We start from the raw sequence: 14,321 nt of genomic DNA on the forward strand, positions 1-14,321 counted from the left end.
ATGGAAAAAGGTCGATACGAAAGAAACAAACACGCTGCGAGAATGTCTCTCTGTTTCGTCGAGCAAACGCTAGGGAAATCGGTGGAACATTTCGCGTACACGATGCTTGCGTACATATTTACAGTTTCGCGGTCTATCAATTGATTCGATGTTGTTCCGTTCTTGTTCGTTTCTTTGTCTGCCGCTTTTTTTCATCAAGTTTTTTTGTTTTACTGTGCTAGAAGATGGGACAGAGCAATTGTTAGGGCAGTGTTACGTATTCGAGTGAGAACTTATAATTTGGGGATAGTTGCAATTGGAGATTAGGGGATTTTAGATTTAGAAGTTTGAGAACTGAAAATGTGGCGATTTGGAAATTTTGGAGTTTGAGAATTTAGGAAATTTGGGATACTTGGAAAATTAGAGAATTCAAGAAATTTGAGAAATTTTTAAATTTATAAAATGAATATGTGGAAATTCAGAAATGAAGGAATTTAAGAATCAGAAAATTGGGAAACTATAGTCCATAAAATGTATGACAGAAAATACAGAAAATTGATTGTAAAATTTTAGAATTAATAAATTTCACCCTAATCCACAACCTCAAAACCCTTAATCGCAGCTTTCAATGTACGCTATTCATCAAATCATCTTTCAACAGAAAACAAATGTATTTACAAAACAAACCTCTCTACCATATACACATTGAACTGTAGATAAACTAAAACCGATATTAGGATTGAAACGATTAATTCCGCGAAACAACACACTATGTTTGTGTAACGCACACGTCACCGCGAGCAATTGCTTTGATTCCCATCACTGGCTTACGCGAACTTTGCGACGTATGACTTCGACACTCAATTGGCAAACTGGATGAAATTTCAGGCTTAAAAGTCAGGAATAAGCACCAGTTACTTGGAGTACGATTTTGGGGGATTTTTTGGGATCTATGGAAAATTGATACGTTCCTTGTTTATCTGGTGTTGTATTTGGAGGCAATATTTCGTGATTTCTTTTTGCAAAATATTCTTTGTACTGATCTAGGAGGTTTTGGAAAAATGAGCGTGAAAAATTTCTCCTATAAAAACTTGCAATATCCTCATGAAATTTTAAGGGTAATTGCAAAATGGGCCTCCGTAGATTAATGTACAAAGAATATTTTGCGAAAAAAATCATCACGAAACATTGCTTTTTAGCTTCAGATCCTGGCAAAATCGCATTTTGCACATTTTTGGAAATCGGATATCTGACCAAAACAACATAAGGAGCGTATCAATTTTGAGGTCCCATCCCCAAAAATACTCGGAGCCGGTTCCAGACTTGACTCTCAATCTAATTAACCCACTGCCTTCGGTCAGCCTCGTGTTCTAATCTAAACGCGTCAGAATAAGTCGTATTCGTAGAATTTCAATGAAAATTTCGAATGGTACATGCGAAATGGAAGATTTCCAAGGGAAATTTATGTACAATATTCCTGTTTTGGCACCCGAACGATAAATAGCTTCCGAAGAAAGACAAGGGGGTCAGTTACGGTTCGAAGGGTTCCCTTTTCTAGATATGTAGAAGTATGCCCTACATGGATTCGTTCTCGAGCCCTCCTCTTCGTACACTAAAGGTTTTATTGCTACGTCTCGACTACTGTATCGAAAAGGGATTTTGGCAATTATGCTTCCTCGTGTCGCAATGTAGTTTCGTATAAAGTGGCTTGGCAGTGTTTAATGTTGGCGAGCGTTAGCTTGTCTATTTCTCCGGGTTTTTGGTGCTCTCATGTTCGAATATCCCTTATATTTACCGTTACTATTTTCTTTTCTCTCTGAAATTTCAATTTCTCGAGTAGTTGTTTAAAGATGTCGATATTGTCATTTGAATCGGTAGTTAAATTGAAATAGATGTTGTTATATATTTGTTATTTTAATTGAAAAAAATGAAGTAGATTCTATAATGCTTCAGGAGTGAATATCAAATTTTATTATATAATTTGCTAGTTTGAAGGTAATCATTTTTGGTAATAAAAAAATTAGTGGATCTAGTCAAATATATTTTGATTATTAAATTCATAAATTAATTTTATGAATTTTTAATTCTTATGATTTTATTCATTGTATAATTAATTTTTATAAGAATGAATATTTAAAATTCTAATTGACTATGAGTAATTAATTTTGATTTAAGTAATATTAGTTAACCAAAATAAGCACTGTGGATAGAATAAAAATATGAGGAAATTCTTTGACAATTAAGTTGCGAATTTTTGTATTTTCGAGTTTTCAAATTTCCAAAATAATAAGTTTTCGAATTTTCAAGTCTCCAAAATTTCCAAATGTTGATAGTATTAAATTTCTGCAATTTATCATCTTTAAAATTTCCTAATTTCACAAATTAACAAATTTCTGATTTCTGAACTCTCAAAATGACTAAGCTCTGAACTTAATAATTTTCTAATTACAAAATCTTGAAATTCTCATGTAACGAAATTTACAAATCTCTAACTGCAAGAGTTCTATATTGTCACTTATTGTCCCAATTAATAGTCCAACAGTAAAAATATCCATCTCCATCACACAATTTAATTTACAAATTATTATCCTAATCACCCTATCGTCCATAAATCACAATCATACAAAAACAAAAAAAACTGGATATTCGAACATACAATATACCCGGCAGTCCCAACAAATGAACAAGCATCGGTGTATAACAATTGCCTCATGCACGCGATAATACAAGCCTCGTTATAATAAACTCTATTAGAAGATTTCCAAGGATATCAGTCGAAGACATTTAATAAATGGCGAACAAGTCTTTTTAAATGGTCTCTCAGCGACGAATTCTACAAGCTTGGAAGAATCGAATGTACGCAAATATTGGTTTCCATGATCTTTCCGATGAATTGTTACAAAAATTTCGTTCCCTTGCCGTTCTCCTGCGTCTTTCCTCTTTTCCCTCAATTTTTCCCGTTTAATTCCTTGGTCTTAAGCGCACTTGATAATTTGACACTATTTCGTAGCAAGCGTTCAAATAATCGTTTTGCTCTCTCAAGGATACAATGTTCGTATTTTTTAAAAAGAAGACAGGTTATTCAGGAAGTTCTATGTTAGTCTAATTACGATTAACTTTTTCGTTCATGCTGTCGAGAGTAATTCATGCAGTGAAGAAACGAAATTAATTGGCTGATATACGTTTTGCTTCGATTTGAACGTATATCGATCTTATACGATTCAAGTATCGAAAAATGTTTATCGAATTCTGTCAGAATTACTCGATGGAACGTGTCTTTTTTTTACGAATACTCTTTTGGCGTCTCGATTGTCCACATCGTTATCAGTTATTCAGGAACGATTTCTCTTATTTATATTTTATACATCTTCAGGAGCTAGTTCATTTCTGCAGTAAACGAAATTTAACCCTTCGTTGCAGGAATTTAAAAATTTATCTGCGCAAGTTTTGAGTATAATTGGAAGCTTGTTTGAAGAATTGTTGTATTATATAGTAAACACAGAAATGATATTATATAATTAGATTGTGATTCAGTAATTATGCTGTAGTGATTGTATAAAGTGAAATTGTATTATAATTTAATAATTATTTTGTAGTGATTGTATAATGTGAAATTGTATGATACAGTATTGTACAGAAGTTGTACAAGACTATTATACAATTGTATTATAATATAATAATTATATTGCAATGATTGTTTTATATGAAATTGTACAATACATTATACAGAAACTGTACAACAGCATTATACAATTATGTCATAATACAATAATTATATCATGGCAAGTAATATAATAATTGTATTATGATGATTAATATAATAATTATATCATAATAGTTGTATCATACACTGTTATACAAAAGTTGCATAATAAAATTACATAAATGTATCATAATATAATAATCATATTATCATCATTGTTTAATATAAATCTGTACAATAGAGTATCATACAGAAATTGTACTACAACATTATACAATTGCATTATGATATAATAATTATATTATAATTGTTTAATGCGAAACTGTTTAATAGAGTATCATACAAAAATTGTACAACAATATGATACAATTATATCATAGTACTATATGATAATTGTATAATATTATATTTTGTATAATACACTATTGTACAAAAATTACACACAATATAATAATCATATTATGATAATTGTTTAATATAAAACTGTACAACAGAGTATCATACAAATATTGTACAATTACATCATAACATGGTTATCATATTATAATTGTATCATATAATATTTTGTACAATACACTATTATACAAAAATTGTTTAACAGTGTACAATCATATCATAATATAATAATCATACTGTATTATGAAATGTGTAATTGTATAATAGAGTATCATAAAAAATTATACAATAATATGATACAATTATATCATAATATAGTAATTATATGGTAATTGTATAATATTATATTTTGTGTAATACACTATTAAACAAAAACTGTATAACATTGTACAATCACTTCATAATATATTAACTGTTTAATACAGAACTATACAATAGAGTATCATACAAAAGTTGTACATCAATATCATACAATTACACCATAATATAGTAGCCATATCATAATTGTATAATATTATATTTTGTACAAGACATTATAAAACAAAAACTGTATAACATTGTACAATCACTTCATAATATAGTAATCATATTATAATAATTGTTTAATATACAATTGTACAATAGAGTATCATACAAATATCATATAATTATATCATAATACAATAATTATATGATAACTGCATATTATATTTTGTACAATACGCTATCATACAAAATTGTATAACATTGTACAATCATAATGAAGTAATCATACTATAATAATTATGTAATATAAAATTGTAGAATATTTTTAAAAAATTACACCATTATCTTGGATACAATTTCTGTGTTTACAATACCGTAAATTTGCAGCATCAAGAACTGAGAAAAGCTCGTCAACAATTACAATAACCGCGAATTGTGCAGTTGAATATTTAACAGAATAAAAGAATGTCTCGCGTACGTGACAGACCGCAACGAAGGGTTAATTAACCAAAGTGAACTCTTTAACGTCCCCGAAGACATGCATCGTGAAGCCTCGAAATAAAAATGAGAAGCAACCGAACCAGTTGTATTGCCAAGATGAAAACATGGACGGACCAGCTTAATTAGCAGCAAATTAATGATCACTCTTACGCAGACAATATTCGATCATTTAGTTGCAGCAAAATAGAAATCGCAAAGTATGTTCGCGAAGGATAAAGAACGAGTAGAATTGAACTTGTCCCGAAGATGATCGTTCAGCTCGGGGTGATCGGTTCTCACAGATGATTCGTACACATTCTCGCTCGATTATTCATCTCTCATAAGGCGCGATCGAGGTTTCCCCGGGGATGCCCGAAGGAGAGACGCCGCCAGGGGAAAGCGATCAGATTGATCCAGGGGCCGCACGTTTACATGGTTCTATAGTTCCGTGATACGTGTCGAATCTTCGGCGATCGTGCAAAGTCGAGGAATCCTGATACGAATGTCCTCGCAGAAGATCAAGACGCTCCGTAGACGCAGGCGGAGTTGTCCGGAGGACTGATCTTTTCTACCGGTAACACTGCTGCCCTGTGCCATTCGTCTCGTACCTGAAAATTTTTACAGTTTCTTTCTTTACTCGACCATCAACGCGATTTAGATAATTTATTTACAGGTTTAAATAATTTATCAAATTATGATGTATTAGAAATTAACTCAAACTGGGTCAATTAAGGTCAAATTGGATCATATTTCAATATTGCAATCTAGGGATATTGACATCCATGAATATTGCAATTTAGGGATATTAAGATTTCTGAATCTTGTAATATAGGAATATTGAGATCTGTGGAGATTGCAATCTAGGGATATTGAGAGCTATGAATATTGAAATCTGGGGATATTGAGAACTATGAATATTGCAATCTAGGGATATTGAGAGCTATGAATATTGCAATCTAGGGATATTGAGAGCTATGAATATTGCAATCTAGGGATATTGAGAGCTACGAATACTGCAATCTAGGGATATTGAGAGCTATGAATATTGCAATCTAGGGATATTGAGAGCTACGAATACTGCAATCTAGGGATATTGAGAGCTATGAATATTGCAATCTAGGGATATTAAGATTTGTGAATATTGCAATCTAGGGATATTGAGATATGTAGATATTACAATCTAGGGATATTAAAATTTGTGAATATTCCAATCTAAGGATATTAAGATTTGTGAATATTGCAGTCTAGGGATATTACGATTTGTGAATATTGCAATCTAGGAATATTACGATTTGTGAATATTGTTATCTAGGGATATTACGATTTGTGAATATTGCAATCTAGGGATATTACGATTTGTGAATATTGCAATCTAGGGATATTAAGATTTGTGAATATTGCAATCTAGGGATATTACGATTTGTGAATATTGCAATCTAGGGATATTAAGATTTGTGAATATTGCAATCTAGGGATATTAAGATTTGTGAATATTGCAATCTGGGGATATTAAGATTTGAGAATATTGCAATCTAGGGATATTAAGATTTTTCGAATATTGCCATCTAGGGATATTGAGAATTGTCGATATTGTAATCTAGTGATATTCAGAGCTATGAATATTGAAATCTAGGGATATTGAGATTTGTCGATATTGTAATCTAGTGATATTCAGAGCTATGAATATTGAAACCTAGGGATATTGATATCTATGGATATTGCAATCTAGGGATAATAGTATCTATTAATGTTGTGATTTAAGGTTTTTGGGTTCTCCGAGTACCTGAATCTAGGGATTTTTTATTTTGAGACTTTCAAACTTTCTCCCAAATTTTCTAATTTCTGAATTTTTCTATGATTTTTTAACTTTGCTATGTTCCAAAGATTCTGGTACACTGGGACTTAAAAAATTGAAAATTTATCAAACTTCATAATTTTAAAAATACTAATATTTGAAACTTAGCAGTATTGAAACAACAAATGCTTCAAACTTCAACAAATCCAAACTTCTCTCATTTCACCTCATAAAATATCCAATCATATTATATCCCTTATACTATCATTCGATAATTACACGACTCGTCAAAGAAACGAAAAAAGAAGATACAATAAAAAGCTCAGCTGAAAGGGTTATCCTCAAAGTTTAAAGCCCATTCTGTTTTTCAATTACGTTAAACCGGTCCACAAAGGCGATCTGTCAGTAATTAATTGGTCACGTAGAACTCACCTGCTCGACCTTAGCAAATACCCTCAGCAAATTGAGGCCAGCTAATTTTTTAATATCCTCCTCCGTCCATGTTGGATCCTCGAGTAGGGTGGCCAACAGTTGCGGATACCTCGAAACGTCCTCCAACCCGGTAGGAGTACTGAAACGTGCATTAATAATCGTAGCCTGGTTTCATTCAATTCCCAATAATATCGTGCCATTCAGAGACGTAGAAAAAAGTTGGACGATAAAAAAAAACGAAGGGGAAGAAATTCGTTCGAATGTCCGTTATCAACGGGGAGCAATTTGTACGATTTACACGTTCGTTTAATCCTCCATTGTACACAGGTAAATGTAGGCATTGTATTGTGCACGCGGCCGAGTCACGAATCATCGGAAACTTCGTGATAGGACGCGATTGTAGTTGTTTCGTTGAGACAAGCATCGATAATGATTATTCTCTGAATGCACGATGTAGCGAGGATACTCGAAAGATAATTACAAATTTATCCCGTCGAATCCAGCTCCTATACCAACGTGATCGATCCCGGCCACCTTCCGAATGTGATTGATGTGTGCTGAAACAGCATGGTCACTTAATAAACTCGTTCGTGCGTTGCCGGTTTAAATGTTGATTTTATTATTTCCACTAGGCATCGTTAACGTATCGCTGCGAATAAAATAGCGGAGTGTGCGTGCCTGTTAATTAGGTCGGTTATTAATTGGCGCGGTTCGATGGAGAGAAGGGAGAATGAATGTTACCTTTTCGAGTTTGTATGCGTGATGGGCAGAGTTGATCGCTGTGGGTTTGTGGGCATTGACTGTGGGTGGGGAGGGAATTTTCAGTTTCGGGTTGAAATATTTTTAGAGGGAAATTTAGGGAGTTGGAAGTGTGAAGGTTTAGGATGTGGGATTTTGGGAATTTGAGAATTTGGGGTTTTGGAAATTTGGATTTGGAGGAGTGGTAATTGGAGTGGTAATTTATAGATTTGGTTATTTGGGAAATTGGTAATTTGGAAATTTGGTAATTTAGTAATTTGGCAATTTTGTAGTTTAGTAATTTGGTAATTTGGTAATTTGGTAATTTGGTAATTGGGTAATTTGGAAATTTCGTAATTTCGTAATTTAGTAATTTAGTAATTTAGTAATTTAGTAATTTGGTAATTTAGTAATTTAGTAATTTGGTAATTTAGTAATTTGGTAATTTAGTAATTTGGTAATTTAGTAATTTGGTAATTTAGTAATTTGGTAATTTAGTAATTTGGTAATTTGGTAATTTGGTAATTTAGTAATTTGGTAATTTGGTAATTTGGTAATTTCATAATTTGGGAAGTTGGTAATTTGGCAAATTGGCAATTTGGCAATTTGGGAATTTAGTAATTTTGTAATTTAGTAATTTGGCAATTTGGCAATTTGGCAATTAGGGAATTTGGTAATTTAATAATTTAGTAATTTAGTAATTTAGGAATTTAGGAATTTGGTAATTTGGTAATTTGGCAATTTGGTAATTTGTTAATTTGGTAATTTGGTAATTTGGTAATTTGGTATTATGGTACTTTGGTATTTTGGTAATTTGGTAATTTGGTAATTTGGTAATTTGGTAATTTGGTAATTTGGCAATTAGGGAATTTGGTAATTTAGGAATTTGGTAATTTGGTAATTTGGTAATTTGGTAATTTGGTAATTTGGTAATTTGGTAATTTAGTGATTTGGTAATTTAGTAATTTGGTAATATGGCAATTTAGTAATTTGGTAATTTGGCAATTTAACAATTTGACAATTTGGTAAATTAGTAATTTGGTAATTTGGTAATTTGATAATTTGGAAAGTTGGTAATTTGGTAATTTGGTAATTTGGCAATTTGGTATTATGGTACTTTGGTAATTTGGTAATTTGGTATTATGGTACTTTGGTATTTTGGTAATTTGGTAATCTTTTATTTAACAATTTGGAAATTTAGAAATTTGGAAATTTGGAAATTTGGAAATTTGGTAATTTGGTAATTTGGTAATTTGGTAATTTGGTAATTTGGTAATATGGTACTTTGGTAATTTGGTAATTTGGTATTATGGTACTTTGGTATTTTGGTAATTTGGTAATCTTTTATTTAACAATTTGGAAATTTAGAAATTTGGAAATTTGGAAATTTGGTAATTTGGTAATTTGGTAATTTGGTAATTTGGTATTATGGTACTTTGGTATTTTGGTAATTTGGTAATCTTTAATTTAACAATTTGGAAATTTAGAAATTTGGAAATTTGTAAATTTGGAAATTTGGAAATTTGGTAATTTGGTAATTTAGTAACTTTGAAATTTGTAAAATTTGAAAATAACAGATTTCCATAATTTTAAAAATTTGATAGAATTAAAAAAATTGAGAATTTGTAAAGTTTGGAAAATTTATAAATTTTGGAATTTGACAATCTCTTGGGAAAATTTGGAAATTTGTTTAATCTTGAAATTTGGAAACTGTCAACTTCAATATTAAAAATTTGAGATTATGAAAATCAAGGTTTTTGCAAATTTGTATATTTGAAAATTTCGATATTTAAAGAATCTATAGAAGGTAAAATTAAAAACCTTCCTAATTTCAAAATTTCTCAAATCTTCAATTTTCAAATTCAGAAGTACAACATTTTAGTAATCGAAAAATATTCAATTGAGAAGATTATTTGTACCCATTATTTTTACGTCAGTGCCCTGTGCCCTACAAACTTGTCCATCACTCATAATCGTACCACTCTAATGTTCATAAAACAACTTTACAAAAATATTCAAACGCCGATCCAAAAAGAATATTTAATTCGATCGTACTAATTGTAAGAACAAAATCGGTCAACATCAAAATTTTGCATTTTAAATTGATCTAGCTCCACAAACGTTTTGCGCATGTTTGTCTGAGCCTTTATAAATATTCATTTCCGTAATTGTAAGTTTTTGGCCGATCGATGTGGCAAATTAATTAATTCCGTATCGTTATGAACGTAAACAGGACTGGAAATTAATCAGACAAATATTACATATCTTTTCATGAATAATTCTTTCATTGAAAGATTGAATTTCAATGGACGTTTATTTTCATCAGAAAAAATTATTATAATTTGACACAGTTGTTCTTTATTGCAACAAGTACATTGAAATGAAAATGTCGAATGTACACGTCCCGTTTATTTCTTTTTTCCTCGACGTTGAAAGAGGCAATTAATTTTCATGCGACATTATTGAAACAATTTTAGTGCCTTTTTTAAATATTGTGAGTGGCAATAATGGTTATTGTTCTTGAATATTCGAGACATAACACGGTAATTGTTACATTCTGAAATTCAAATGAATTCGAATATATTTTATTTGTTCATGTTACTGGAATATTTGAAATGTAATTGAAATTGAGGCATTCTAAGTACAATTAATTGAAGTAATATTGTATTTACATACTCAAGTACTTGAGGAGTTCAATTATCTGCATTAGTATAGTATTTACATATTCGAGTATTGGAATATTCAGATATTTAAGTATTTAAGTATTTAAGTATTCAAGTACTTGAAACATTCAAGTAATCAAGTATTCGAATATTTAAGTATTGAAGCAATTGCAGTACTCAAGTTTTCAAATTATCAAGTATTCAAGATTTCAAGTATTCAAGTCTTCAAGTATTAAAGTCTTCAAGTATTAAAGTCTTCAAGTATTAAAGTCTTCAAGTATTAAAGTCTTCAAGTATTCAAGTCTTCAAATATTCAAGTTTTCAAGTATTCAAGTATTCAAGTTTTCCAGTATTCAAGTGACAAGTTGTTAAGTTTTCAAGTTTACAAGTGACAAGTTGTTAAATTATCAAATTTTTAAGTTTTCGAGTTTTCAAATTGTCAAGTTGTCAAGTTTTTAAATTTTCAAGTTTTCAAGTATTGAAGGATTTAAAAATTCAAGTACTTAGAGCATTCAAGTAGTTGTAATATTTAAATATTCAAATAGTCAAGTATTTAAGTATACAAATATTCAAGTACTTCGAGAATTCAACCAGATCCAATATTCAAGTATTCAAATAGTCAAGTGTTTAAATATACAAGCATTCGAGTGTTCAAGTACTTAAAGCATTTAAGTATTCAAGTATTCAAGCATGCAAGTATTCAAACACTTGAAGCATTCATGTATTCAAGTATTTAAATATTCAAGTACTTGAAGCATTTGAGTCTTCAAGAATTCTAATATTCAAGTACTTAAAGCATTTATGTATTCGAGTATTAAAACATTCAAGTACTTGAAGCATTTATGTATTCAAGTACTCGAAGTAGTCAAGTATACAAGTACTTGAAGTAGTCAAGTATTCAAGTACTTCAAGTAGCCAAGTACTTGAAGTAGTCAAGTATTCAAGTACTTCAAATAGCCAAGTACTTGAAGTATTCAAGTATCCAAGTACTTGAAGTAGTCAAGTATTCAAGTACTGAAGTATTCATGTATTTAAGTATTTACAACATCGAAGTATGCAAATACTAAAATGTTCAAGCATCCAAATACGAAACTGTATCGATACTCAAAACATATAATTGAATTCAAGTATTATTGAAATACTTGACTCCTCCAAGTCATCCTAAATATTGAAATACTTCCATTACATAAGAACGAAATTCGAATTTGATTAGCATCGAATAATCCCAATAACCAATATTAATTCACCGAGTATTCGGCCATCCGTGATAAAACTAATCAACGCAACGCGACATTACTCTTTTTATACGAGTAACGAAGAAAGTGCACATCGATAATTTACGTACCAATAACGTCTTTTATGGTGGCCGTACTGTTGCACGTTATGAAGTATGTATAAAATGGAACCATTGCCACTCCGCCGTTTTTAGCCTGCGAACAGAAATGCATTAACTTCAGATAGTACTCTCCAAGATTGTGTACACCAGTGAAATGTTATTCGCGCGAGGAAAAGCAATTGTAAAATTGTGTCGAGGCTGAATAAAGCGGGTATTTCATTTCCTGAGAATGCACGGACCCATTGAATTTGTGCTTTCCATTGTGCTTTCTAAAAATTCTTCTTCTTTCGCGTTTATACAGGTCGCTTCAAAATTCTGAATGGAAACCTGAGTGGTTAACAATGTGGTTCATGAGATGCGTGGAAAGGTGCGGTTAAATTGCAGAAATGTTTTTTTCTTTGTGGGGATGACTATGTTTATGAACGTTGCGTGTCGTTTTATTTGGGCAAAATGTAATATTTCTGATCTTCATGGAAATTTGAGGTAATTTAAGAAAATTATCTGATGACAATTGTAATTGTTATTAAGAGTTTTGTTGGTGTAATTATTTTGGTTGGAATTATTTATATTTGTATTACAGGTAATATTATATTAGTAACGTAATTTATTATTAGTAATATTATATAACTATTATTACATATTAATTTACTTACATATTAGTAATGTTATACATACAATGTAATATGAATAAAACCTTAAAATTTAATACTTAGTTAATTACTCAGTCAATCTTAATAATACTTAATAAAAGTTAAATAATAAACTTTGATATAATTATTATTTCATCATATTGGTTTAAGTTTTGTAAGCAAATCAAATTTCTTGAAACTTTGAAAATTTTATCTTTCCACTTACTTCAAACAAATTTTAGATAAAACTTACTAAATGAAATACTGAAATTTTAGTAAAAATACTAAAATACTAAAATTCTAGTAAAAATACTGAGATACTAAAATTATAGTAAAAATACTAAAGTACTGCAATTCTAGTAACAATACTGAAATACTAAAATTCTAGTAAAAATACTGAAATACTAAAATTCTAGTAAAAATACTGAAATACTACAATTCTAGTAAAAATACTGAAATACTAAAATTCTAGTAAAAATACTAATATACTAAAATACCAAAATACCAAAATACCAAAATACCAAAATACCAAAATACTAAAATACCAAAATACCAATATACCAAAATACCAAAATACCAAAATACCAAAATACCAAAATACCAACATACCAAAATACCAACATACCAAAATACCAAAATACCAAAATACCAAAATACCAAAATACCAAAATACCAAAATACCAAAATACTAAAATACCAAAATACTAAAATTTATTTCTTCCAAAATATTTAAACTGACGTTATAAATATTCCTTCTATTATTCCTTATATTAAATTTTTGAATTATCGAACGTTACACAAATTTCCGAATCATGAAAGTAAATCTTTTCTGCGTATTTTCTGTCAGCTTTGTTATTCAGTGCAATTTGTATTTATAATTTCTGAATGCGATGTAAACACTTGCTGTTACGTTTACGAGAATAATTCTTGCGACTTCGGATAATTTGAATACCAAATTTACATGGAAAATGTATACTCTGCTTGGAACGCTTTCGTGAAGCTAATGATTTATGGTTAGTCTTTAGTTTCGTATTAAATTCCTTCTTCACCATTTCATACAAGTATAGTAAGAAGTATAATAATTTTGTAAAATTTGAAAAATCTTTTTCTTTGGATTAATTACATGTTTGAAATTTAAACAAATTTTTAACAAGGATCTGATTTTAGTTATTGTGACGTGTTTTAATTATGTATATGTTCATTTATTTAATTATATAAAGTGCTAATTTTGATGAAAAATAAGTTTGAGATTTTTAGAAATAAAAATTGGCAGATTTGGAATCTTGAAAAATCAGTATCTAAAATTTATAAATTTGAAGAATTTAAAATTTGTAAATTTGTAGAATTGAAGACTTCAGAATTTGATTTTTCAATGTTTTTTGAATTTTGAAAGATCAAAGTTTCTAAATTTTCAAATATCTAAATTTTGAAGTGTTCAAATTTCTAAATTTCCAAATGTCCAAATCGCAAAATTATCGAATTTCCAAACTTGAAAATTTCAAAATTAGAAAATTTGTAATTTCTATATTTCCAAATTTCTAAGTCAGCAAATCCCCAAATCCCTAAATTATCAAATTTCTGAATGTAAAAACATGAACCTCCACAAACCTTCACTTTTCAAATCCCCAAACCACCAATTCACAAACTCTCAAACTCCCAATCTCAAAACTCCCCCAACTTAAAAACTAAGACTCTTCAACTTTCA

The 14,321-nt window shown here is 29.9% G+C and overlaps 1 protein-coding gene across 7 annotated transcripts in view; it reads right to left on the reverse strand.

The window, feature by feature from the left end:
* Positions 1 to 4,702: 4,702 nt before the first annotated feature.
* Positions 4,703 to 14,321, reverse strand: part of LOC100877990 (dipeptidase 1) — a 414,301-nt gene continuing 404,682 nt past the window's right edge. For 6 of the 7 annotated variants that reach the window (XM_076534715.1, XM_076534710.1, XM_076534708.1 and 3 more), the window contains 4 exons: positions 11,997 to 12,081; positions 7,732 to 7,807; positions 7,251 to 7,389; positions 4,703 to 5,631 (listed from right to left, as the gene is read on the reverse strand). In XM_076534715.1, coding sequence (XP_076390830.1) covers positions 5,542 to 5,631; positions 7,251 to 7,389; positions 7,732 to 7,807; positions 11,997 to 12,081 — 390 coding nt within the window. In that variant the 3' untranslated portion in view covers positions 4,703 to 5,541. Of the gene's footprint in view, positions 5,632 to 7,250; positions 7,390 to 7,731; positions 7,900 to 11,996; positions 12,082 to 14,321 lie in introns of those variants that run through there. The other variant, XM_076534713.1, reaches the window with a different exon arrangement.

Source organism: Megachile rotundata, chromosome 8 (assembly GCF_050947335.1).
Source record: "Megachile rotundata isolate GNS110a chromosome 8, iyMegRotu1, whole genome shotgun sequence".
Taxonomy (NCBI): Eukaryota; Metazoa; Arthropoda; class Insecta; order Hymenoptera; family Megachilidae; genus Megachile; species Megachile rotundata.